The sequence below is a fragment of the Carcharodon carcharias genome, chromosome 13 (genome assembly GCF_017639515.1).
Source record: "Carcharodon carcharias isolate sCarCar2 chromosome 13, sCarCar2.pri, whole genome shotgun sequence".
In the NCBI taxonomy this organism is placed as follows: Eukaryota; Metazoa; Chordata; class Chondrichthyes; order Lamniformes; family Lamnidae; genus Carcharodon; species Carcharodon carcharias.
Window position 1 is genome coordinate 56269319 of NC_054479.1, and position 26775 is coordinate 56296093.

General features: G+C 41.8%; 1 protein-coding gene across 4 annotated transcripts in view; it reads left to right on the forward strand.

The window, feature by feature from the left end:
* The window catches only part of LOC121285555 (protein HIRA), a 119641-nt gene that overhangs the window by 76866 nt on the left and 16000 nt on the right, over positions 1 to 26775 (forward strand). For all 4 annotated transcript variants that reach the window (XM_041202087.1, XM_041202089.1, XM_041202090.1 and 1 more), the window contains 6 exons: positions 7020 to 7187; positions 9180 to 9384; positions 19787 to 19885; positions 20405 to 20553; positions 24914 to 25075; positions 26071 to 26129. In XM_041202087.1, the coding sequence (XP_041058021.1) occupies positions 7020 to 7187; positions 9180 to 9384; positions 19787 to 19885; positions 20405 to 20553; positions 24914 to 25075; positions 26071 to 26129 (842 nt within the window). The remainder of the gene's footprint in view (positions 1 to 7019; positions 7188 to 9179; positions 9385 to 19786; positions 19886 to 20404; positions 20554 to 24913; positions 25076 to 26070; positions 26130 to 26775) is intronic.

Sequence of the window (26775 nt, forward strand, 5' to 3'; positions counted from 1 at the left end):
AAAATGCTGGAAATGCTCAAGAAGTCCTGAGCATCTGGAGAGAGAAAAACAGTTAACGTTTCAAGTCGATTATCTTTCATGAGAAAGATAATTAATTCCCCTTGAAGGGGAGCCACAAGTATATCTGGTGCCATTGTTTGGGACCTAGGTTTGAATCCAATTCCGACGGATGGAATGGAAAACTTCTCTGCTGACTCTAAAGATTCAGGTCCCATCATAAACGGACCGCAGTGCAAAACCAACCTCTAATTTGTTACTAATGTTAGCTGTCTCTGTTGGACCTCAAAAGTGACAACTTGATGTGTTACAGTGCAGCTGGGAGCTGCTTTTCTGTGATTGGAACGGTGCAGAAAAATCCTTTGGTTATTGGCTTGGGAGTTCTCAGAGCTGTCACTGGACCCCTAAAATGGCCAGTAATAAGTACAAAAATGCTATATTTTGAAGTCCTTAGAGGTGTTTACCAAGTTGCATTCATTTTGCTGCTGTAAAGCGAGTTAAGCATGCCATGGCTCAGATGGGAGCACTGTTGCCTCTGAATAACCAGGTTCCAGGTCAAGTCCCACTCTATGGCTTGACTACAAAAAACAAAGCTGACGCTTTAGTGCAAAAGTGATGGAACACTGCATTGTCAGAGATGCCATTTTTCAGATGAAATGTTCAACCAAGGCCCCATCTGCCTGCTCTGGTGGATGTAAAGATCCCGTGGCACTATTTCGAAGAACAGCAAGGAAATTATCCCCGGTGTCCCACTATATAAATGCAGTTCTTTCTTTCACTGTGTTCCACACAAAATAACAAAAATGAATTGCAGTGTTTTCATTCTGAAGTTAACCTTATTCTGACCCAGATCTTCTGGTAAAACTTAATTTTAGTACTTTGTTCATTAAGGAATGAGATATTCCCCTGCATCTATGCAGTGCTTTTAATCAGCTGAAGTGCCCAATTAAATTCCTGTGTTTCATGTGGTCATTGTAGATTTGTACTCTTGGTATTTTCCATTGAAAGATTACTGGGATGATCAAAGGGATTGATCAGCAGATACACAGTAATAAGGTAATAATGGGTGACTTAAATTTACGTATAGGGTAAGCCTAATTAACACTAATGCTATGGAGGATGAATTCCTGGAGTGTGTATGAGATGGGTTTCTGGAACAATACGTTGAAGAGCCAACTAGGGATCTCAGGCTATTTTAGATTTAGTATTATAAAATGAGAAAGGGCTGATGAATAACCTTGCTGTAAAGGAGCCTTTAGGAAATAGTGACCATAATATGATAGAATTTTGCACTAAGTTTGAAAGTGATATAATTTATTCTGAAACTACAGTCTTAAATCTGAATAAAGGAAACAATGAAGGTATGAAGGGGAAGTTGGCTATAGTGGATTGGGAAAATACACTAAAAAAAATTGAGAGTAGACAGGCAATGGCTAGTATTTAAAGAAGTATTAAATGGTCTACAAGAAATATACATTCCTCTAAGACACAAAATCATCCCAACAGGAAAGATGAATCAACCATGGCTAACAAAAGAAGTTAAAAGATTGTGTTAGTTCAAAGGAAGTGGCTTATAAGGTCGCCAGTAAAAGTGGTAAGCCCAAGGATTGGGAGCAATTTAGAATCCAGTAAAGGAGGACTGAGAAAACTGCTAAAGAAAGGGGAAAGAGAATATGAATGCAAGCTAGTGAGAAACATAAAGGTGGGTTGTAAAAGCTTCTTTAGGTATGTGAAAAGGAAAAGTTTAGCAAGGACAAATGTGAGTTCATTACAGGTGGAGACAGAAGAATTTATGTTGGAGAATAGGGAAATGGTGGAGAAACTAAACAATTAGTTTGTGTCTGTCTTCATGGAGGAAGATACAGAAAGAAGGGGCTTGCGAAAATGAAGAACGTAAAGAAATTAGTAATAATAAAGAGGTAGTACTTGAAAAATTAATTGGATTGAAGGTTGTTAAATCCCCTGGACTTGATGAGTTACATCCCAGAGGGTTGAAGGAGCTGGCTATAGAGATAGTGGATGCATTGGTGGTTATCTTTTAAAATAACCTTAGACAGGCTAAGTCAATGGGCAAGAACATGGCAGATGGAATATTATGTAAATAAGTGTGAAGATACCCACTTTGGTAGAAAAAACAGAAAGGCAGAGTATTTCTTAAATGGTGAGAGGTTGGGAAGTGTTGATGTCCAAAGGGACCTACGTGCCCTTGTTCATAAGTCACTAAAAGCTAGCATGCAGTTGCAGTAAGCAATTAGGAAGGCAAATGGTATGTTGCCCTTCATTGCAAGGTGATTTGAGTCAAGGAGTAAAGATGTCATGCTGCAATTATATGGAGCCTTTGCGAGACCACACCTGGAGGATTGTGTACAGTTTTGGTCCCCTTATCTAAGGAAGGATACACTTGCCATAGAGTGATTGCAACGGAGGTTCACCAGATTATCCCTGGGATGGCGGGATTGTTTTATGAGGAGAGATTGAGGAGGCTGGGCCTGTATTCTCTAGAGCTTCAAAGAATGAGAGGTGATCTCATTGAAACATATAAAATTCTGACAGGTCTCGACAGGATAGATGTAGATAGGATGTTTCCCCTGGCTAGTGAGTCTAGAACCAGGGGAAACAGCCTCAGAATAAGGGGCAGGCAATTTAAAGGCCAAGATGAAGAGGAATTTCTTCACTCAGAGGGTGATGAATCTTTGGAATTCTCTACCCTAGAGGCTGTGGAAGCCCAATCATTGATCATGTTCAAGACAGAAATTGATAGGTTTCTGGACACTAATGGCATCAAGGGATAGCATGGAAAAGTGGTGTGGAGGTAAATTATCTAATTGGCGGAGCAGGCTCAAGGGGTTGACTGGCCCATTCCAGCTCCTATGTTCCTAATGGGTACTGTTAATGAGTAAATTAAACTGTCAACCATTGCCGTTAGCTGCATTGTGTACAACAGTGCTGGTTTTCTGAATTTTAACAACATGCTTATTGATTGATCAATCCAAACAACTTTTCAATCACCAAGAATTCTCGAAGTGTCTGAGACATCTCTGCTGTTTCTTTGAAGTTATTTTGTGTTAGACAGTGACTATATTTATTGTGTGCCTGTTCTGTTTGTCGCCATTTTCAAGCTGCAATTTTTTAATTTTACACAAAATATTTTATTGCTTCTATATTATTTCCTCACTTAATTAGTTAAATAACATACTTGGACATGTAAGCCATGGGTCAGTTGGTAATGCAAAGCAAAAGGTATTTTGTTAATGTGGGAGTCAAGATAAAAGGTCAGGCTGTAATATTTAATTGCAATTTTCTCAGCAAGTGACATTGTGCTGTGCTTGCTTGATGTGGAACTGGCCTCCAAGATCCATTGTGAATGATTCTGATTTGTTTTCTCTAACCGAAAACCATAGCACTCAGCTCTGCTGAACAAAATGCGCTTTTGAATACTTCTAACTAAATTGACCCAAGTTACACTAGGTGGCAGTCTAGTCCATTATTACTATTACAGATAAGTTCAGCTTGTGATTCCCGTGAATGAATTTTAAAAAAAAATATAATGTAGGAAATATGTCAACTATTTCTCACAACACAATCGCACTTACATCAGTGAAATGCACGACCAGATCTTCTGCTTTTAGTGATGATAATTGAGGGACAGATATTGGCCAGGGCACTGGCAGAACTTTCCTTTGAAATAATGACATAGGTTCTTTCACATCCTCCTGAGAGGGAAGATGGTTTAGCATCTCATCCATAACATGACACTTCTGACATTGCAGCATTCCCTCTGTGCTGCGCTGGAGTAGCAGCTTGGATTATGTGCTCAAGTTTGTTGAGCTTCTGACTCAGGCTAAAATGTTATCATGGATGCTAAGCATGCTGTCTGCCTCATTTTGTACTGGAAGACCACAGGATCGTGCACATTCCGACTTAACTGTCGGAGCCAGGGGATGGAAGGGCTACGATGATATTTTCTAGTGTCAGAAGAGACACAAAAGAAACATGGACCTTTCACCATTGCAGGTCACTCAGGGGTGGCTTTGTAGTGGGATATTTGAGATCAAATGGTAAATTTGAAATACTGCTTAAATGAAGTAATAACAAAGAGTCATGGGTTCAAACTAGGGAAAGACAAATTTAGGCCGAATGCCACAAGTTCTTTGCACAAGGTGATAAAAACAATGATAGCTGGTTTCATTTATATCGTGACTTTAACATGATAAAGCATCCCAAGCTGACATTAAACCAATTGCTGGTAATGGAGGCACAAATCTAGATTTGTACATAAGTTTAATATGGTATACAGAGCATTTATGGATTAGTGAGCGAGGGTGAGCTGAATGTCCTTGCTCATCTACGTCAATCTTTATGAATTGTATGAATAAAGTGAACTGGGAAACTAGTTTAAAAGGTAGGACAGTAGCGATGCAGTGGCAGAGTTTTAAGGAGATATATTTAATAACTCAGCAAAGATTTATCCCAGTAAGAAACAATGACTCTTTGAGAAGGATGCATCATCCATGGCTGAACAAAGAGGTTAAGGATTATATCAAACTGAAAGAAACACTGTACAAACCTGCAAAGATTAGTAGTAGGTCAGAAGATTGGTATTAAGAACCAGCAAAGAACGACAAAAAAAACAGAGGAAGGAAGAAGCGTATGAGAGAAAGCTAGCTCGTAATATAAAACATATAGTAAGAGTTTCTACAAACATTTACATAGGAAAAGAGTAACTAAAGTTAGTGCTGGTCTGTTAGAAAGTGAGTTTGAGAAATTGATAATGGAAAACAGGGTGGAGGCATTGAGCAGGTATTTTGTGTCTGTCTTCACTGTAGAAGACATAGAAAACTGCCCAAAGATACTTAAAAATCAAAAGGTGAACAGGAGGGAGAAATTTAAAACAATCACCATAACCAGGGAAAAGCTGCTGGGAAAACTATTAGACCAAAAGGCTGATAAGTCCCCAAGGCCTGATTGCCTGCATCCCAGGGCCTTAAAAGAAGTAGCTGCAAAGATAGTAGATGCGTTGTTTATAATCTTCCAAAATTCCTTCGATTCTGGAAGGCTCCCAGTGGATTTGAAAATGGCTAATGTAACATGGTTATTCAAGAAAGGAGGGAGACAGAAAGCAGGAAACTACAGGCCAGTTAGCTTAACATCTGCCATAGGGAAATTGCTAGAATCCATTATTAAGGAGATTACGGCAGGATGCTTAGAAAGTCATAATATGATCAGGCAGAGTCAACGTGCCTTTGTGAAAGAGAAATGGTGTTTAACTAATTTATTAGTTTTTTGAGTAAGTAACAAACAAGATAGATAAAGGGTAACCTGTAGATGTGGTGTGTTTAGGTTTCCAAAAGATATTTGATAAGGCACCACATCAAAGGTCACTACACAAGATAAGAGCACATGGCGCAGGGGTAATATATTTGCATGGATAAAGGATTGCTTAGCTTACAGGAAGCAGAGAGTAGAAATAAGTGAGTCTTTTTCGGGTTGGCAAGGTGTAACTAGCGGAGTGCCATAGGGTTCAGTGCTGGGACTCAACTATTTACAATCTATATCAATGATTTGGATGAAGGGACCAAATAAATGGCAGCTAAATTTGCTGATGACACCAAGAAAGGTAATAAAGTAAGTTGTCAAGAGGAGATAGTGAGTCTGCGAAGGGATACGGACAGGATAAGTGAATGGGCAAAAATTTGGCCGATGGGGTATAATGTGGGAAAATGTGAACTTGTCCACTTTGGCGGGAAGAATGGAAAAGCAGTATATTATTTAAATGGAGATACATTGCAGAACTCGGTGGTACTGAGGGATCTGGGTGTCTTGGTACATGAGTCACAAAAAATTAGTATGCAGGTAAAGCAAGTGATTAGGAAGGCAAATGGAATATTGCTGTTTATTGCAAAGGAAATGAAATATAAAAGTAGGGAATTTTTACTGCAGCTGTATAGGGCATTGGTAAGGCCACATCTGAAATACTGCATACAGTTTTGGTCTCCTTATTTGAAAAAAGATATAATGCATTTGAAACAGTTCAGAGAAGGTTCACTGGACTCATTCTGAGATGAAGGGCTTATCCTATGTAAATAGGTTGAACAGGTTGGGCTATACCCACTGGAGTTTAGAAGAATGAGAGGTGATCTTATTGAAATATTTAAGATCCTGAGGGGATCTGACAGTGTTGATACTGGGAGGATTTTTCAACTCATGGGGGAGACTAGAACTAGGGGACATAGTTTAAGAATAAGAGGTCTCCCTTTAAGACTGAGATGAGAATTTTTTTTCTTTCAGAGGTTTGTTAGCATGTGGAATTTTCTTCCCCAGAGAGCAGTGGGGACTCAGTCATTGAATTTATTCAAGGCTGAGTTGGACAGACTTTTGATAGACAAGGGAGTCTAGGGTAATGGGGGCAGACAGGAAAGTGGAGTTGAGACCATAACCAGATCAACCATGATCTTATTGAATTGTGGAGCAGGCTCGAAGGGCCGAATGGCCTACTCCTACTCCTAAGTCCTATGTTCCTATTGCCGTCAGTATTCCTGACCTTGGAGCAGGAGGGTCAAGTCCTAAATGTTGTGTAGTAACATCTGTTGGAAAGTATAATTGAGCAACTTACTAGTTATCTGGATTTGCAAGTGAGGGATACTCATTTGGGTGAAGTTACGTAATGCTGTTTCTTAGCATGTTAACCCTATTTGGGCAAGAGATAATGAGAGAAGATAAAAGCAACATGTAAACTTAGAATGGTAATCAAATGCAAAACAGTGTGAAGCGTTGCCCTTGTAATGCTAACCTGTTACACCATTAAAAAGACATTGCCACACTGTAAGCACTCAACAGTAATTAATGCCATCCTGGTGTATTGATTATATTTATAATTTATACATAATGTTAAACTGTAGGTGGGACAGGTGCCTGTACCTAGCAGATAGTAGTGTAGATGGTCAAAGGTACCTGTATGTTATTGGGGTGTGATATAGGTGAGAGAGACACCTGTAAAGTACAGACTTGTCTTTGTTTTTCAGGTCTGCGATTACTAGTACGTCCACTGCCATACCCACAAATACTCAACTATTGACCTCACCCTCAAGGATTGAACCAATGAAAGCTCTAGATTCCAGGTTCACTGAAAGATCCAAATCAACTCCAGGAACAGCTCCCATCTCTTCTGCCAGACAGAGTGATTTGGACAGGTATGGCCACATGGATGTGCCTTGGACGGGTCCAGTTTGATCGACCAAGAGAGGAATGAGGGGAGTGTATCTATGGGTGAAAAATGGGTACAGTTGGGCTCTGTTGTTTTGACTTATCACATCTTTATTACATGGAAAGCTATAACTATATACATTGTTTCTTAAGAAATGCCAGGTAGAAGATCTCCAAAGACATTTTATGTTGAATTTCTCCCTTGTGACATTGAGCAGCCATTTATGGGTGATTTTCTCCATTCACATTATGTCATATAAAGGAGTTCCAGATTATGTTTGTTTTTTTCTTGAAGGTATGCTTCAGTGGACATTTGAGGCTGAATATGTGGTAATACAAGGTGACTCAATCATGCTGCTAAATGTATATAAGCTATACTTATATTTCTTTATGGTTCTGCAGAATTGGCAGTGGAGGCTTGAACTAGTTATTTTTTTCATATTTTGTGTTGATATGGAGAGAGGCCATTGGTTGAGGTTTAAAATGCTTGGGTTGTTCCAACCCATTTCTACTTATCAAACAGCAGACAATTTCCCCTTTGCTCTGCATAGGCTCGTTGTTTAGAAAGTGCACAAATCAGTACTCCAGTGACTGGGTAGGACAGGTATCCCAAAGATCTCTCACCTTTCTTAATGACAAGTATACATATTCTTGGATCCCTTGGCCCCACATCTGGTGTAGCCGACATTCTAATGCTGTGAGGAATCTGAGAATAGAAGAATAGAGACAAGAAGAGGGAAGAAAAGAAAAAGATAAACAAGCCAAAAAATAAGTTCTAGTTGTTTAATGGAATGTATTGGAGTTCCTTGCAATAATTATAACATGACAAAGCTGAAGCAGCTCTGAAGATGGTGCTAGGCTGGCAGACAGAATTGAGACTTTTTCATTCTCACAGAATGAAGTCCTTTATTCAGGAGAGGGGAAATGTCAGTGAGTGGGTTGTTTTAGAGCAAGGGCCATGAATGTTAGTGGAGTTGTAGGAATGGGTGCTGGATGCTTTGCTGAGATGAGCTGTATGCTTTAGAAGAGTGATATAAAACTCAGGGTCCATTTAGGTCAGCACCTTTACTCAGTACTGATGTATATAGCTCTCCAAGTAATCTCTGTAACATGTATGCATACTCACAGGAGTTTACTGATATCTTGCGGGTTTCCAGGCTGGGTTGATAGGAGGGAAAAAAATTCCTTAAATCATTGATCTATAATGTTGAGAATTAATATTACCGTGTATTAATCTTGTGATTATAGCGTATTCAGTACATTTGTTAGTATTATTTGAATATATTTTCACTTGTGGTAACTTGGGTGAAATTTAGCCCAAGATTTAAAAAGCTTCTGTCTCTGATTTCTGTAAAGATCTTGATCAATTGGCTCCATGTAAGTCAACACTGACTGACACTAAATGTAGTCTCAATTGAGATCCTAAACATTGCAATCCATTGGGTGTGACATGCTTTAGGATGTGCTGAGTTGCCATATAAATAAATGCAATTACTTCCTTCATTTTTGAGCTAGAGTTGTGAACACATTGCCATCTAAACCAGGGAATACTTGACACTGATGCTTAGTGCAAGAAGTGGTAAAATATTCTATTAATCTCCAACTTCAGCCCTTCACCAACACCTCCCCCGCCCCCCATCCCACCACCACCAAATTCCCAATCCACCCATTCTGTGGTACTGTGTGGCTTTTCTATACAATTAATAGGCCAGCATTCCAGTGGATAGAATTATTCTGGGTGCCTGATGGCTTCATTCTCATTTATATCTCCCATCATTGTAACGGTCCAGCATGAGGCTAATGTAATGCAGGCTGTTTTGCCTTGAGTTGTAGTTAATATTGGGCAGGGTCAGGAGGTGATGTGGGATTGCCATTGCTATGCAGTTTTCATCACCATAAATCCGACACTGAAGTGGATGTGAATGTGGCATTATTTACTGTTTGTGAATAAGGCAAAACTGCTATGACTCTCTTTCTAGGAGTAAAGAGCAGGGACTTTCCAAAGACTTGAAGCCCAGAGAGGTGCAGGAGAGCAGCAGTGACAGTGAGGAGAAAATTCCAGCTTCGAAAATTTCATCGCTGTCAAAACGTAAGACCGACACTGAGGGAGAAGTTGTAGAAAAGAAGAAGAAAGGTCGACCGAGGAAAGAGACAAAGCAAACACCTGTAGCCATAGCAACTCAGGTATGGGTCTGATAATCTCTTGCATAAACCTCAGTAAAGCTTCCCTCTGTGGCTAAATTCTGCCTGTCTCTGTGTTTTCTCTGCCCCCCCGCGTGCATGTGTAACTCTGCATGAATGGTGTAATACTTCACCTAATTCAATCTCTGGTCTTTGTTGAACTAACTGATAACATGTCATTGGAGATGCTACTTTAGGCCTCATTGTTCCTTGACTAGGTTATAATCTTTCCTGAATAGCATCTGTATGGTACCGATGCGGGGAAGGGTTAACCCCAAGGTCAAGTATCCTGACCATAATCACTACCTGGGTTTACATATAAAGAATGGCTACTCGAGTACAGACCTGTTGGCATTAAGAAACTTTCTCAGTGCAAACTTTGGTCTTCTGGAAAAATAAGATATCTAGTGGAAAATAAAATTGCTAGCAAGGCAGACTGCTGATACAAAAGACTGTGCAAATTGCTTCTGATTATACACTGATACAGAATTGCTTTCTCACTGACTTTTGTGATGTCCTTCAAATCTCAAGACTCTGTCCACAACGTTCACCCTTTAAACTCCATCTTAAAATTAGCAGCTCCAAAACTTAGAGCTTCTGGCATTTCTTGTCTAGTTTTCTATCTTGTTGCCTTTGTGGACCTTCCTATGCCTTGCACCTTCTTGACAAGTGGGCAGTTCGCTAATCTGCTCCCATGCCCATGTCAGTTAGCAGCTAAGAGGGGCAAGAATGACCTGAAATCTTGAGCCTTTTAACTTTTTGCTTGCTTTGTTTTGAAAAGTTTCCTTGTTCCACATTTGTCATGAAATAAATCAGAGCTTATACTGGTTCTGCACTTCATAAGTTGAAGTGAATGAGTAATTAATCATTTTAATGATGTGTATCTGTTGTGCTTTTCGAAGTGTACATTGTATAAAAGGGATGCTGATGTGTGCCACATCTCACTTTGCAGGACTTCACAGCTTCCTAAGCTATTTGACAAAAAATTGCCCCAGTACTCAGCACAGCTTGCCCTGGCCTCTGCTACCAGCTTCTCAGCTATGCTGTGCATTCAGCTTGCTCAATTCGTAGTGTATGTATATAATGGTTTACATTAACAAAGTCATAAAGCACAACATGTTGCATTTTTTTTATAACTCATGGCTGTGCATGTGCCACACTCACAAGAGACATTATTCATATTTAGTATTACAAGGCCAGTACAGTTGTTATCTTACAACTGGTTGCATTTATAAAATGGATCTTGTGAAAGTGTCAGATACTGAATGAAATGAAGCTGAAGTGGAAGAATGTTGCAAACTACAGAACATGTATTACCTAATAATTCTTTTATTCATTTACGGGATGTGGGCTTTGCTGGCTAGGCCAGCATTTATTGCGCATCCCTAATTGCCCTTGAGAAGGTAGTGGTGAGCTGCCTTCTTGAACCGCTGCAGTCTATGTGAGTAAGGAGAGATGATATCTTGGAGGAGGCATCAAATGAAGCTTTGTGGGTAGAGCTTAGGAAGAAAAAAGGAGCAACCACATTATTAGGTGTTTATTATAGACCCCCCAGATAATCAGCGGGAAATTGAAGAGCAAATATGTGCACAATTTGTGGAGGTGTGTAAAAACAATAACAATAGGGTAATTATATTAGGTGATTTCAACTTTCCCAACATTAATTGGGATAGACATAGTGTTAAGGACTTGGATGGAGTGGATTTCTTGAAATGTGTACAGGAGAACTTTTTAGGTCAATATGTAGAGAGTCCAACAAGGGACGGTGCTGTACTGGACCTAATTCTGGGGAATGAAGTCGGACAGGTGGCTGAGGTGGCGGTGGGTGAGCACTGTAGCAATAGCGACCACAACATGCTACAGTTTAAGTTTGTTATGGACAAAGAAATCAACACGTTGCAAAAAAATGTTTTGGATTGGGGGAGAGTGGATTTTAGTAAAATAAGGCAGGATTTGGCCAAGGTAGACTGGGAACAGTTACTTGTGGGGAAATCTACAGAGGAACAGTGGGGGGTGTTCAAAAAGGAAATGGGGAGGGTACAGGCTCAACATGTTTTCTCTAGTGTGATAGGAAGGGAAACAAGCCCAGAGAACCATGGATGACCAGAGATATTCAGGTTGCGATGAGAAGGATAAGAGAGGCTTTTAGCAGGTACAAGGGAAGCAAATCAGCAGAGGCATTACTGGAGTACAAACAGTGCGGGGTGGAGCTTAAGAAAGCAATTAGGAGAGCAAAGAGGTGATATGAGAAAGCTCTGGCTGGTAAAAGTAGGGAAAATCCCAAGATATTCTATAAGTATATCAATGGGAAGAGGATAACCAGGAAAAGAGTAGGGCCCATAAGGGACCAAGGGGGCAATCTATGGGTGGAGCCAGAGGACATCGCTTGAGTTTTGAATGAATACTTCACGTCCGTCTTCACCGAAGAGAATGAGGATGAAGGTATCAAACTCGGGGAGAGAGACTGTGAGGTTCTTAAGCAAATTGATATCGGAAGTGACAAGGTATTGGAGGTGTTGGCAGGCTTAAAAGTGGACGGATCTCCAGGTCCAGATGATTTGTGTCCCAGACTGCTGAGGGAGGCAAGGGAGGAGATCGCAAGGGCTCTGACCCAAATTTTTCATTCCTGTCTGGACGGGGGAGGTGCCAGAGGACCGGAGAACAGCTAATGTGGTTCCGCTATTTAAGAGGGGTTGTAGAGATAAGCCAGGGAACTACAGGCCAGTGAGTCTCACGTCAGTGCTAGGGAAACTATTGGAGAAATTTCTGAAGGAGAGTGTCTATCTCCACTTGGAGAGGCAAGGTTTGATCAGGGATAGTCAGCATGGCTTTGTCAGAGGGAGGTCATGCCTAACAAATTTGATTAATTTTTTTGAGGAGGTGACCAGGTGTGTAGATGAGGGTAGTGCAGTTGATGTAGTTTATATGGATTTCAGCAATGCCTTTGACAAGGTCCCACATGGGAGACTTATAAAGAAGGCGAAGGCACATGGGCTACAAGGTAATTTGATAAGGTGGATTCAAAATTGGCTTAGTTGTAGGAGGCAGGGTGTGATAACAGAAGGATGCTTTAGTGACTGGAAGCCAGTGTCCAGTGGCGTACCAGAGGGATCTGTGCTCAGTCCCCTATTATTTGTCATTTATATAAACAACATAGATGACTATGTGGGGGATAGGATTAGTAAATTTGTAGATGACACAAAGATTGCCAGGTGGTTAACAGTGAGGTCTTGGGCAACAGGAAGTTATAGACAGGACAGTCAAATGGGCAGATATGTGTCAGATGGAATTTAACCCTGGAATGTGTGAGGTGATACACTTTGGAAGGAGTAATTTGACAAGGAAGTATTCAGTGAACGGCATGGCACTAGGAAGTTCTGAGGAACGAAGGAACCTTGGCGTGTGTGTCCGTAGATCTCTGAAGGCAGAGGGGCATGTTAGTGGGGTGGTGAAAAAGGCATATGGGACACTTGCCTTTATCAATCGAGGCTTGGATTACAAAAGTAGGGAGGTCATGTTGGAGTTGTATAGAACGTTGGTGAGGCTACAGCTGGAGTATTGTGTGTAGTTCTGGTCGCCACATTATAGGAAGGATGTGATTGCACTGGAGGGGGTGCAGAGGAGATTCACCAGGATGTTGCCTGGGATGAAACATTTAAGTTATGAAGAGAGGTTGGATAGACTTGGGTTGTTTTTATTGGAACAGAAAAGACTGAGGGGCAACCTGATCGAGGTGTACAAGATTATGAGAGGCATGGACAGGGTGGATAGGGAGCAGCTGGTCCCCTTAGTTGAAGGGTCAGTCACAAGGGGGCACAAGTTCAAGTTGAGGGTCAGGAGGTTTAGGGGGGATGTGAGGAAAAACTTTTTTACCCAGAGGGTGGTGACGGTCTGGAATACACTGCCTGGGAGGGCAGGAGGTTTAGGGGGGATGTGAGGAATCACAGAATCACAGTGCAGAAGAGGCCTTTCGGCACATTGAGTCAGCATCGACACATGAGAAACACCTGACCTACCTACCTGATCCCATTTACCAGCACTTGGCCCATAGCCTTGAATGTTATGATGTGCCAAGTGCTCATCCAGGTACTTTTTTAAAGGATGTGAGGCAACCCGCCTCCACCACACTCCCAGGCAGTGCATTCCAGACCGTCACCACCCTTGGGTAAAAAAAATTTTTCTTCACATCCCCACTAAACCTCCTGCCCCTCACCTTGAACTTATGCCCCCTTGTGACTGACCCTTCAGCTAAGGGGAACAGCTGCTCCCTATCCATCCTATCCATGCCCCTCATAATCTTGTACACCTTGATCAGGTCGTCCCTCAGTCTTCACTGCTCCAACGAAAACAACCCAAGTCTATCCAACCTCTCTTCATAACTTAAATGTTTCATCCCAAGCAACATCCTGGTGAATCTCCTCTGCATCCCCTCCAGTGCAATCACATCCTTCCTATAATGTGGTGATCAGAACTGCACACAGTACTCCAGCTGTGGCCTCACCAAGGTTCTATACAACTCTCCAACATGACCTCCCTACTTTTGTAATCTATATCTCGATTGATAAAGGCAAATGTCCCATATGCCTTTTTCACCACCCCACTAACATGCCCCTCTGCCTTCAGAGATCTATGGACACACACGCCAAGGTCCCTTTGTTCCTCAGAACTTCCTAGTGCCATGCCATTCATTGAATACTTCCTTGTCAAATTACTCCTTTTTACGTTTTTACCCAGAGGGTGGCGACGGTCTGGAATGCATTGCCTGGGAGAGTAGTGGAGGCGGGTTGCCTCACATAAGACCATAAGACATAGGAGCAGAAGTTAGGCTGTTCGGCCCATTGAGTCTGCTCCGCCATTCAATCATGGCTGATAAGTTTCTCAACCCCATTCTCCCGCCTTCTCCCCGTAACCTTTGATCCCCTTACCAATCAAGAACCTATCTATCTTGGTCTTAAATACACTCAGTGACCTGGCTTCCACAGCCTTCTGTGGCAATGAATTCCATACGTTCACCACTCTCTGGCTAAAGAAGTTTCTCCTCATCTCTGTTCTAAAAGGTCTTCCCTTTATTCTGAGGCTGTGCCCTCGGGTCCTAGTCTCTCCTACTAATGGAAACATCTTCACCACGTCCACTCTATCCAGGCTTTTCAGTATTCTGTAAGTTTCAATCAGATCCCTCCTCATCCTTCTAAACTGCATCGAGCATAGACGCAGAGTCCTCAAATGTTCCTCATATGTTAAGCCTTTCATTCCTGGGATCGTTCTCGTGAACCTCCTCTGGACCCTCTCCAGGGCCAGAACATCCTCCTGAGATACGCGGCCCAAAATTGTTCACAATATTCTAAATGTGGTCTGACCAGAGCCTTATAAAGTCTCAGCAGCACATCCCTGCTTTTATATTCTAGTCCTCTCGAAATACATGCCAACGTTGCATTTGCCTTCCTAACTACTGACTCAACCTGCAGGTTAACCTTAAGAGAATCCTGGACTAGGACTCCCAAGTCCCTTTGCACTCCAGATTTCTGAATTCTCTCCCCATTTAGAAAATAGTCTTTGCCTCTATTCTTCCTACCAAAGTGCATGACCTCACATTTCCCCACGTTGTATTCCATCTGCCACTTCTTTGCCCATTCTCCTAACCTGTCCAAATCCTTCTGCAGCCTCCCTGCCTCCTCAATACTACCTGTCCCTCCATCTATCTTTGTATCATCTGCAAACTTAGCCAGGATGCCCTCAGTTCCTTCATCTTAGAACCTTTAATGTATAAAGTGATAAGTTGTGGTCTCAACACTGACCCCTGCGGAACTCCACTAGTCAGCGGCCGCCATCCTGAGAAGGAGCCCCTTATCCCCACTCTCTGCATCCTGCCAGACAGCCAGTCGTCTATCCATGCTAGTACCTTGCCTCTAACACCATGAGCTCTTATCTTACTGAGCAGCCACCTGTGCGGCGCCTTGTCAAAGGTCTTCTGGAAGTCCAAGTAGATAACATCCATTGGCTCTCCTTTGTCTAACCTACTCTTCACCTCCTCAAAGAATTCTAACAGATTTGTCAGGCATGACCTCCCCTTGATGAAACCATGCTGACTTTGCCCAATTTTACCATGCACTTTCAAGTATTCTGAAATCTCATTCTTAATAACGGACTCTAAAATCTTACCAACAACTGAGGTCAGGCTAATCGGCCTGTAATTTCCTGTCTTTTCCCTCACTCCCTTCTTAAGCAGGGGGGTTACATTAGCGATTTTCCAGTCCTCTGGGACCCTCCGTGACTCGAGTGATTCTTGAAAGATCACCACTAGCGCCTCCACTATCTCTTCAGCTATCTCCATCAAAACTCTGGGGTGTAATCCATCTGGTCTAGGTGATTTATCTACCTTCAGACCTTTCAGTTTTCCTAGCACTTTCTCCTTGGTAATGGCCACCATACTCACTCTGCCCCCCGACTCTCTTGAATTTTGGGGATGTTACTCATGTCTTCCACTGTGAAGACTGACGCAAAGTACCTATTCAGTCTCTCCGCCATTTCTTTGTTCCCCACTACTACTTCTCCAGCATCATTTTCCAGCAGCCCAATGTCCACTTTTGTCTCTCTCTTATATATCTAAAAAAAAACTCTTGCAATCTTCTTTTATATTACTGGCTAGTTTACCCTCATATTTAATCTTCTCCCTCCTTATTTCTTTTTTAGTTGTCCTCTGTTGGTCTTTGTAGGCTTCCCAATCCCCTGGTTTCCCACTGCTCTTCGCCACACTGTATGCTTTCTCTTTAGCTTTTATGCTGTCCCTGACTTCCCTTGTCAGCCATGGTTGCCTCGTCCTCCCTTTAGGATGCTTCTTCTTCCTAGGGATGAATTTTTGCTGTGTCTCCCAAATTACTCCCAGAAACTCCAGCCATTGCTGTTCCACTGTCTTTCCTGCTAGGCTCATCTCCCAGTCAATTCTGGCCAGCTCCTCCCTCATGCCTCTGCAGTTGCCTTTATTCAACTGTAATACCATTACATCTGATTCCAGCTTTTTCCTCTCAAATTGCAGGGTAAATTCTATCATATTATGGTCACTTCCTCCTAAGGGTTCCTTCACTTTAAACTCCCTTATCAAATCTGCCTCATTACACATCACTAAATCTAGAATTGCCTGTTCCCTAGTGGGCGCCACCGGAAGCTGCTCCAAAAAGCCATCTCGTAGACATTCCACAAATTCCTTTTCTTGGGATCCACTACCAACCTGATTTTCCCAGTCTACCTGCATGTTGAAATCCCCCATGATCACTGTAACCTTGCTTTTGGAACCTGCTAGCGCCATCGTGGAGCTGGAGTGGGGACCCAGGATCCTGCTCTGCGACGTGGCCGGGGTGGATCCTGGATCCTGCTTCGCGCTTGGGCCGGGGGGATCCGGAATCCTGTACATAACTCCCATTATGCGGTTCCTCAACTCTACCCACACAGATTCTACATCATCTGACCCTATGTCATTTCTTGCTATTGATTTAATTTCATTTTTTACTAACAAAGTAACCCCACCCCCTCTGCCAACCTGCCTATCTTTTCGATAGGATGTATATCCTTGGATATTTAGCTCCCAGTCCTGATCCCCTTGCAGCCATGATGCCCACCACATCATACCTGCCAATTTCAATCTGTGCCACAAGCTCGTTGACCTTATTTCGTATACTGCGTGCATTCAGATACAACACCTTCAGTCCTGTATTTCCTGTCCCCTTTCTCATTGTTGTCCCTTTATCTGATGTGCTTGAAGTTAGATTCCTAACCCTTTCCAAACACTCTGTCCTATTTTGTGTTCTGGGGACTTTAATAGCCTCTCCTGGGCTCTCCTTTCTTTTCAGTTTTTTCATAATTTTCCATGAAGTTGAATACACTCCCCCACACGCTAACCTGCTGCTTTGTTTCCCATTAGTCATACTTCTTGGAGTTTTACCCTTCCCTTCCCCCCCACTTTCTAATTTAAAGTCCTGTTGACCACCCCATTTACCCTTTTTGCTAGAACATTGGTCCCAGATCGGTTCAGGTGGAGACCGTCCCAACAGTACAGATCCCTCCTGTTCCAATACTGATGCCAGTGCCCCACGAAATGGAACCCCTCTTTCCCGCACCACTCCTTTAGCCACGTGTTTACTTCCCTTATTCTCGCGTCCCTATGCTAATTTGCACATAGCTCGGGTAGTAATCCGGAGATTATAACCCTTGAGGACCTGTTTTTTAATTTAGTTCCAAGTTCCTGATAATCCCCAAACAGGTCCTCTTTCCTAGTCTTACCTATGTTATTTGTCCCGACGTGGGCCACAACAACTGGATCCTCCCCCTCCCTCTCCAATTCCTTTCAAGCCGGTGTTTTGGATCTCGGGCATGCAAGACTGAAGCTTTCCATCTGTTCTGATGAGTAAGTAGGCCTCCCCGGTGGGTGACCTGAAGGCATATGACATCAGCAAAGAGAAGAATATCCCAAAAAGTTTTGGTGTCAGAACATATAATCCTGTTTGACACCACTGAGGATCTCAAAGGGTTCTGATGGTTCCCCATCATAGCTGACTTTGTCCGTTAAATTGTCTTAGAAAGAGGAGATCACATTGAGTAGCTTCAGCAGACAGCCAATTTTCTCCATCTTAATTAGATAACCTGTGCTCACATGGTCAGATGCCTTGGTGAGATCAACGAAGGCATTTTGTAGTAATCTCCTTTGTTCACAACATTTTTCTTGCAGCTGCTCAACTGAGAAGATCGTGTCAACTGTAGATATTCCAGTTCTGAAACCATCCTTGGATTTTGGGTAGATGCGTGCAGCCAGGTTCTGCAGTCTGTCAAGGGCAACAACAGGCAAATATTTTCCCACAATGCTCAGCAGAAAGATACCTTGATAGTTGCAATCACTATGGTTGCCCTTGTCCTTGTACAGGGTCACAATCTTTGCATCACACATATGCAGGGGTCCTCCCCCCTCCATCCAGCAGAGACACAGGTGTTTGTGCAGATGCAGCAGGAGTGCCGGTTTCTCATGCTTGATGAGTTCAGGCAGTATAGTATCAGAACCTTGAGCTTTGCCGATGGCAAGCGAGTCAATAGCTTTGCTCAGCTGTTCCACTGTGGGTTCGATATCCAGCTCTGCCATGACAGGCCGGTTTTCTATGGTGTCTAGAGCTTCCCTGGGTTCTCCCAAGGGTACTACTAAAGGTAGTGTTTCAACCATCTCTGCAACTGTTTAGTGCAGTCAGAAATGCTTGTGTATTCAATGGTGCTGTCGTATTTGCTGGTGGAGCTGTTGCCTTTTTGATACCTTAATACATGCCCATAGTATTCCCTGTGTTGAAAGACATCTGGGGCAGGATTTTTACCTTGTCACGCGGGTGCAGTGGGCTGGCCCGGCAGCGGCCATGAAAACGATTACGGCCAGCGATCGGACACTTTCACACTTGATAGCCACTTAATGGTCTGCCAGCGTGAAAGGCACACTCAGAGCCCCAGCACTGCTGGGGTGGGGGCGGGAGAAGCGTGAGCACTGAAGTGTGCACATGCACGGGGGCACCCGCACTGAAAGCTCCCTGAAGGCACAGAGCTGCCTAAGTGAGCTGAAGGTTTTTAACATTAAAAAGAAAGATTTCAAAAGTAAGGAAAACATGCCCCTTCATGTGACTCTGTCACATGAACAGGGACATGTTAAAAATGAGTTTTAAAATTTAAAATTTTTTTTCTTACTGTCTGAAACCTCACCCTGCCTTTGGATGAGGTTTCATTAAGAATGCAAAGGCTGCCTGGCTAATTTGCCCACCCACCAATGAATGGTTGAATGGGCAGCAAAAAATTCAATTTAATTAATTGATTAAGGGCCTTAATAGGTCTCTTAATGATCGGCGGGCACGCTGCTGCCTCTTGCGCGCACCCACCGACTGAAATATCGTGAGAATGCGTGATGATGTGGGACGCTCGCCCAACATCATCACACACGATTTCACTCCTGTTCGGGTCAGGTGCGCGTCTGCCCATGGGATCAAAAATTTTACCCCTGGATATTCTGACAAAGTGGTAACCAATAGTCATTGGCACACTGTCTAGCAGCCTGTTGGACTTTGGGTGGCTTTTTGTTCATACGGAGACTTCTCTCTCGGATCTCTCTTATTAATGAGAATGGATTGCTTGGCTTCAATGGCAGGTTCCATCACAGTGATGTTGACCTCAAACCAGTCAGTATTTTTCCACTCTTGTTTCCCATTTGTTAAGAGTACAGTATTGTAAATGGTGCCTTGAAGTACATTCCACTTTGTTTCTGCACTCTGTGTGGGAATGCCAGAGAGCACCTGTTCAATCAAGTCAAGCCAAAAATTAATTTATGTTCCTGGTGTTTACTAGGACGTGGAGACTAATTTACACAATTGACACTATGCTTCCCTTTCAGGCTGCTCCATCAATAGAAAAAGAGGTGTCGCGTGTCTCGGCTCCCCTCATTGTATTTAAACTCCCAACACCGGCACCAAAGAAAGCCTTCAACATACAGGTAAGAAGTAGCATTCGTTGGGAGTGGTGTTTCTTAATTAACCTTCAAAGCGTCTCTGAGCAAAGTTGCAGAGCAAGACCTCTGTACAGTTGGGGCTGAATTATAGGCAATGTTGTTCATGCTGTCATGGCTTTGGAGCTAACATTGCCAAACTCACCTTACTTGGAACTTCTGCTGTCAGCGGGGAGACTCACCTTCCTTCCTTATCAGCCTTGACTGGATTCAAGCTCATATCCTGGAGGTGGAAGAGTGATGCCTATTTCATTCCTTAGTAGATTGCTTATTTATTGATGAGGAAATTGCCGTAAAGTAATAAAAGTCACTTTACATTATGTGAACAATATAAAACTCAACTTGTAACAGACTGCTCCAAATGTAGGTCTCAAATGTGTTCTCTAACTACAAAAGTAAAATTGGAGGAGATGTTAAGTTGAAATCATGGTTAAAGATGTATAAGTAAATCATCTGAGGGATTTTGTGTGGTGTACACTCCAACTCATTAATCCTGCTTGATTTCAGGTAAGCACTGAGCCAGCTATGTACATAGAAGTGGAAAATGAAGTACCTACAGTCACAGGGTGGAAACTGAGCCGGTTAAAGTGCATGAGAGAAGGGAAACAGTGGGACACACTACTAACCAGTCGAATCCTCACTGCTGCAGGAAGCTGGTGAGTAAAGACTCCAAAAAAGCCTGATGGCAACTGTGAGAGTTGATTTATGGAAATAGTAGGTATTGGTTCTGGGAAATGCTTACGGTGCATTACTGATCCTGTCATTCATCTAGTTCATTCACCATTAAACTTCCTGATGGTGGTTGAAGGGGGGGCGGGGGGAGCTGTTGTGTATTAATGGCTCTGCTTGAATTGTTAAGTACTTAGTTTTGTTTTAGATGCATAACCAATCCGTATGTACGCTATTAAGACTTGCAGCGTAATAGGCACCCTGTGCATGTCTGGTGAAGTTTGTGTACGTAAAGCTCTTAATCCTTAATCATTTAGTTTAATGGTCTAACAGTGTATGAATGTAGCTCTTTTCTCCCTTCTGTCAGCCTGGGTTACTTTCATGTGAGTTGCCAATATTATGTAACATTAATGCAATAATATGGCATTTACAATTTTAAGACCGTGGGTGACTAACATACTGCTCCGTTTGTGGTAGCTTGTTCCAATTTAATTTTATGAAGGTATTTAAAAGTCTGCTGTGTCCGTGTGACTGGTAAGGAGAGTGTGTGATCCCCTTAGGGATAATAAGAGAGGGGAAGGAATGGTGGATTCTCTCTTTTGATGATCATAAAGGTTGGGAGTCAGAAAGTGATGTAGCCAAGGTCTAGGTATGGTGCATAGCAGACTAATAACTTGTAAACTCGCAATGATAGTTTGCCACAAAGCAGGTTTCCAAAGTTGAGGCAATCTTTCTTGTAGAGATGTGAAGGTTTTCTGGCCTCCTTCCTTTAGAGATTTTTGTGACACAGGGCCCTGGGAAAGAGGTTAAACTTTAAAAACAATCCAATCACCAAAAGCCATTTAATTCAAACAGCTACTTTATTACGCACAGATAGTTTTCTTTCTCAATTACACTCTACTATATTAAGCATGAGTTTCAGTTTGAAACACATCATTTGAATAGAGCTGAGTGTCAGGTCAGGAACTAGAGAGTGGGGGAGTTGAACATCACAGCTTTCGGACCACAACTCAAGCCGAGAGCTCTACCCAAAAATTATTACTGTGCTGCCGGATACCTAAAACATTAGAGGTACTTATATGAGGTGCAAATAGCTTTTTTCAAGGATGGAAAATGTGGCTGTTTTTATTTTGGATCAAAGACCATTTAACATCTCTAAGCTGACTTATTTGCTCAATACAATGACCGAGGCACAATGTGCTGAATGGATTCATTCTCTTCTTTATGATTCTATGATAATTGATTAAATTGATGCAATCTAAATGTAATTGTGCACAGGATTAATTTATGTGCCACTGATATAACTGTCTGAAGCTGCACAAGTTGAATTTTAGAGAGAAAGCTTGATTTACTGAATTGAGCTTTTCGAGGGTCCAGATTAATTATAAGAAAATGTACTCAGCAGCTGGAATGTTCCAAAAAATATTTGAGTAAATATTTTTGTTCTGGAATGCTGCACACTTGACCAGTGTATTGAAATCTACAAGCTAAGTGTATGTTTCATATTGACCATTCCTATGACAGTCCATATATACAACTGGCATATTATCTCCAAGATTTGGGTTTCCTACTCTCTACTCCTGTCTTTTCTCAGCCTTAATATTCTGCATCATGAGCTAAGAAATACCCCAGTTACTTTCTAGATCTCAGGTTTGAATCATAGATGTAAACAGACATATGGTAAACCAAGCTTTGCAAATCCAAATGAAGCATAAACACATTTTACAGGAGGTAAGATGGGATGTTAGTGTGAATCTCTCTCTCTGTGTGTGTCTGCACAATAAGAGACTGAGCCATAGATAGCACACTTTACTCATACTGATAACAAAGCAATTAATTTGTTGATTCTTTTGACATCCCACTGAAAATCCTGGCATTCGTTACATTATATGCCTGAGTCATAAAATGCTAGTCTGTAAAAATGCTAGTCTGAGTGCTTATGATTGATAATAAGCCATGGGTTTACTGATGCCAGTATGGTTCAGTGCAGGCGAATCCAATATGCACAAATCCTAAATTAGAAGTCACTTAACTGTCTGAATTTTTTCTTTAACAAAAGGCTTGAAATTTTTTAAACAAATGATTGAATTATCATATTTAATACCCGATACACTTTCATAACTGCCTTCTCAATTTGTTGTTTTGCTTTATAAATATGCCCCTTCCTCAAAATACAACCATTTAGATTATGCTGCCTCTCTGTTGTTTTTCCAAAGTACATCATTTATACTTAATCCACATTAAATTGCATCTCCCATGCTTCTACCTATTTCACTAGTCTGCCTATGTCCTGCTGAAAAGCTCTGATACCCTGCTCATTGTTTACTACATTGCCAAGTTTTGCATAATTCTCAAACTTTGAAATTTTACTCCTTAAACCCTAGTTCAGGTTATTTATACATAACAAGAAAAGCAATGGCCCCAATACCATTCCTGGGGGAGTGAGGGGTGGTGGTGGGGGTGGGGAGTGGTGTGGTGGGGGGTAAACCCCTTTGTGTGCTTTTCTCTAGTCAGAGAAATATCTGCTCACCATTACTCTCTGCCTCCTACCTCATAACTGATTACGTATCCAAGTTCTCACCATCCCACGTTCTATTTTCTAAATAAACCTGTTATGTGTCTTTTGAAAATGCAGTCATTGTGTATGTAGACTATCTTCATCAACCCCCACGGGTACTTCATCAAAGAACTGAGCAGGTTAGATATAATTTGCTTTTACCAAATTTATGCTGGCTCATTCTTCAAGTGGATGCAAATAGGAATTGATGTTGTCCTTGGCAATGGTCTCTAGTAGTTTTCCCACTGCTGATGTTAGACTGATTGACCTGCAACTGCCAGGCTTATCCCCCACCATTTTTTATTGAACAGGGTGTAACATTTGCAATCATCCAGTCCTCTGGCACTATTCCCACATCCAAGGAAGATTGAAAGATTGTGATCAATGCTTCTGCTATCTCACCTGAGCTCCCTTCAGCAACCTAGCGTGCATCTCAGTTAAATCAGTGACTTGTTAACTTTGAATGATGCCAATCTATTTACCACCTTTTTATCCAACATCTTTGTTTCATCCTCCTCTATTGTGACATTAACTTCATTCCCTTCTTTGAAGGCAAAGATAAAGTACTCATTCAATACTTCAGTCCTGCCCTCTGCCTCTACAGGATGATTTCCTTTTTTGTCCCTAATCGGCTCCATAGTTCCTTTAACTATCCTTTTACATATTATTCAGTTTATTGAAAGAAAAACAGTTGTAATCTATGCTTTATACAATTAAAATGTATGTTTCTGTACTAATGAAAGTGAGAAATGTATGTTGTGAAACTCCACTTTTGCCAACTGTGTATCAGCAAAAAGAGCCAAATTTTGAAATTGACCTGGGGGTAAGGGGGGAATGTTGAAAAGGAAAGGTAGGAAATTATTCACTCTGCACCTTACCTGCCCTGTACAAATTAGGAGCATTTCCTACTTTCCACACTGTCTCAGATCTCCAGATCTGTTTGAGAATTGAGCTTGCTTTGCTCTCACCCACTACTGGACCTTAATGACAGAGAGAGGAGAATGCCCTTTACTGCACCATTCCCCACACCAGCCATTGTTGTCTCTATGTCTGAGATTAGGAATTAGTGCTGGGCAGAAGATGCGAGGCAACTTTGGAAGCTAGCAGAAAGTTTGTAGTCAGCAGAAAATGGAGGTTTATTTCCTTTCTAACATCATCTTAAAGCCATAGAGCAGAGATTAAGGATAGTGCTCAGATCCAGTTCCTTCCAGTTATATGTTATATTGCAATATTACTAACAGCACTGGACCTGCAACAGTAATGTTGATCTGGGGTGTTGTGGGCGTTTCACCCAAGACAGTTGCTTTACATTGGAAATTCTGATGGATCTCCTGTAAAGAATTTTTGTTGACTTACTGCAGTTTATTCTACTCACCTCAAGTATACAACCAAGAAATAATGGTAAATTGACAGAGTTGGCAAACCTGACTAAAATCTATGTGATTCTTGAGGGACTGTTGGATTGTCATGCCGGTCCCTACTTTTCTGCAGGGAAGTAGCACAACCTCCTGCAGGTTGCAGAAAAATGGTCCGTCTCCTTGGTGTCAGGCTATGGTTTCTCCCCTCTGCTTCCCAGCCTCTATGCTGGTCAGTGGTTTCCCCCACTCCCTAACCTGGCACCCAGTGCCAGGCTGGAATTTCTCCACCATTCTTCGATGCTGGACTATGGTTTCTGCATGGCCCCCTCACTCCACCCCAAGTCATAATACTGATGCATTGACCTAGTGTTCTTATTAATTGATGCAAAGTTTCAACAGAGCTCATACTGATCTATTCTACCCCTTTTGCAGTGACCTTGTCAGCGTGGCTTGTGAGGAACGGACGGTCTCTGTGTTTTCAGCAAGTGGGCGACGGCTGCTACCTGCCATCCTCCTACAGTCGCCCATCTCTACACTGCATTGTGCGAGTCACTTTGTGATGGCTCTGTTGGCTACTGCTACACTATCTGTCTGGTAAGTGCTTACAACTTGAGAAAGTAACAGCCAAACTGGCCATCTAAATAGATCATAAGTAGAATAAAGGAGTGCGAGAGTATGTGTTGTATAGAGAAATATTGAGAAGCAGCTGACCCCAATGATTTGGGCATGTGTATTGTTCTCATGGATATAAATTGTTGTCTCTTGTATGTGTCTCTCTTGGCCTTCTATTCTTCCACAGTACAGAAAGATAACTGATAGAGGGAGAGGCAAGCATTGGAGATGATACAATGAAGAGCATGCAAATAATTTGAAGAGTATTGTGACAAGTTTTAAGGAAAGGTTTAAAAAGCAACTCAATCTGTAGCAACAATAGTTAAGTATGTATCCAGACTATTTACTTTAAAATTAGACAGGATAGCGGGATGAGAATTATAAATAAAAAGTGATGAAAGCAAATCTGATTCTGCTGCCACAGAATTTTAATATACGGTATGTGATAAATGTTTGTAGTAATCTACCGGGCAAGGGATTGTAAAAAGAAAATCAGTTACTCCACTCTGAGGCTAGCAATAGCCCTCCAATCATTGTTCTGCCGAAGACCAGCTAATTTAGTATAACTTAGGAACTGCGGCTGGGACCTTCTGGGCTGTGCAGCTTAGCACTGCAATAGGTGGTAACTTTTCCCTTTGGGCCTTAACTGCACTTCATGATGATGCAGATTTATCTTCAACATTAAACTATATGGACTTCATTTGAGGATTATTTGGAATTGAGGTCTGCGTGCATTGAATTTCTTATACTGAGCAGTCTATGTACGTAGGAGGTTTACTGAATTTAAGCTAATATGGTTTTCCAAGCTCATTGTGCTTATGAGGAAACAATGTTACATGACAGATGTCAGCCTACAGCTTGCTGATAGGAGTTGCTGACACTTAATGGAGCTGCAGCACGCTGATGTTACATGGGTCATGATTTTCATGCTCAAATGAGAGTCTTCAATTGTTTTTCATTTTTTATTGCTTTTCCAGGGATGCAAAGAAGCAGACTGTGTTGGTCAAAGATGAGTCTCTAATCACTATATTATCAGGTACTTGGCTTTGATTTCTATTTATTCATGCACAGTTTGTGCTCTCACTGCAAAAGCAGGTGTGCGAAAAGTCAGTAAATTTTGAGGCTTCTCCCAATTTTCTTTCTCAACCACCTACTGTTTTTCTTGAGTGACTGAATATTCTGAAGATTTTACTTTTAATCTGATCAGATCAGGCACATATTCTCACAACCTTTTTAGTCCATTTTAAACTTTGTTCACTTGAGTATTGTGGTGAATTCAGATATGTGGACTCAGGAATTTCCTGTTTCAGGTGCAGCAAATGTCCGATTTAGGGCAGAGCTCAGGAAAAGGGTTCCAACGCCCCAGTTCAGACTTCTGGACGATCATATTAGTGCTTTGTATTCATACAGGTCTTCTAATTAATGTTCTAAAGTTACAGCTGTACTTATGAACAGGGGTAGACCATTCAGGCAATTAACCCTGCTCAGCTATTTTGTTAATCAGAGCTGCTGTTTATGTTTTTTAAACTGAGTTTCTTATCAATTTCTTTATATCTTTTAGTAGCTTTGTATCTTAAGTAATATTTTCAGTTTGGGGTCTTTTCAATACTAGCTTTTGTCTTTATGACTGGATGGGAGTTAACCTTGTCATCAAAAACAGTTACAACAGTGTGAATTTGTAA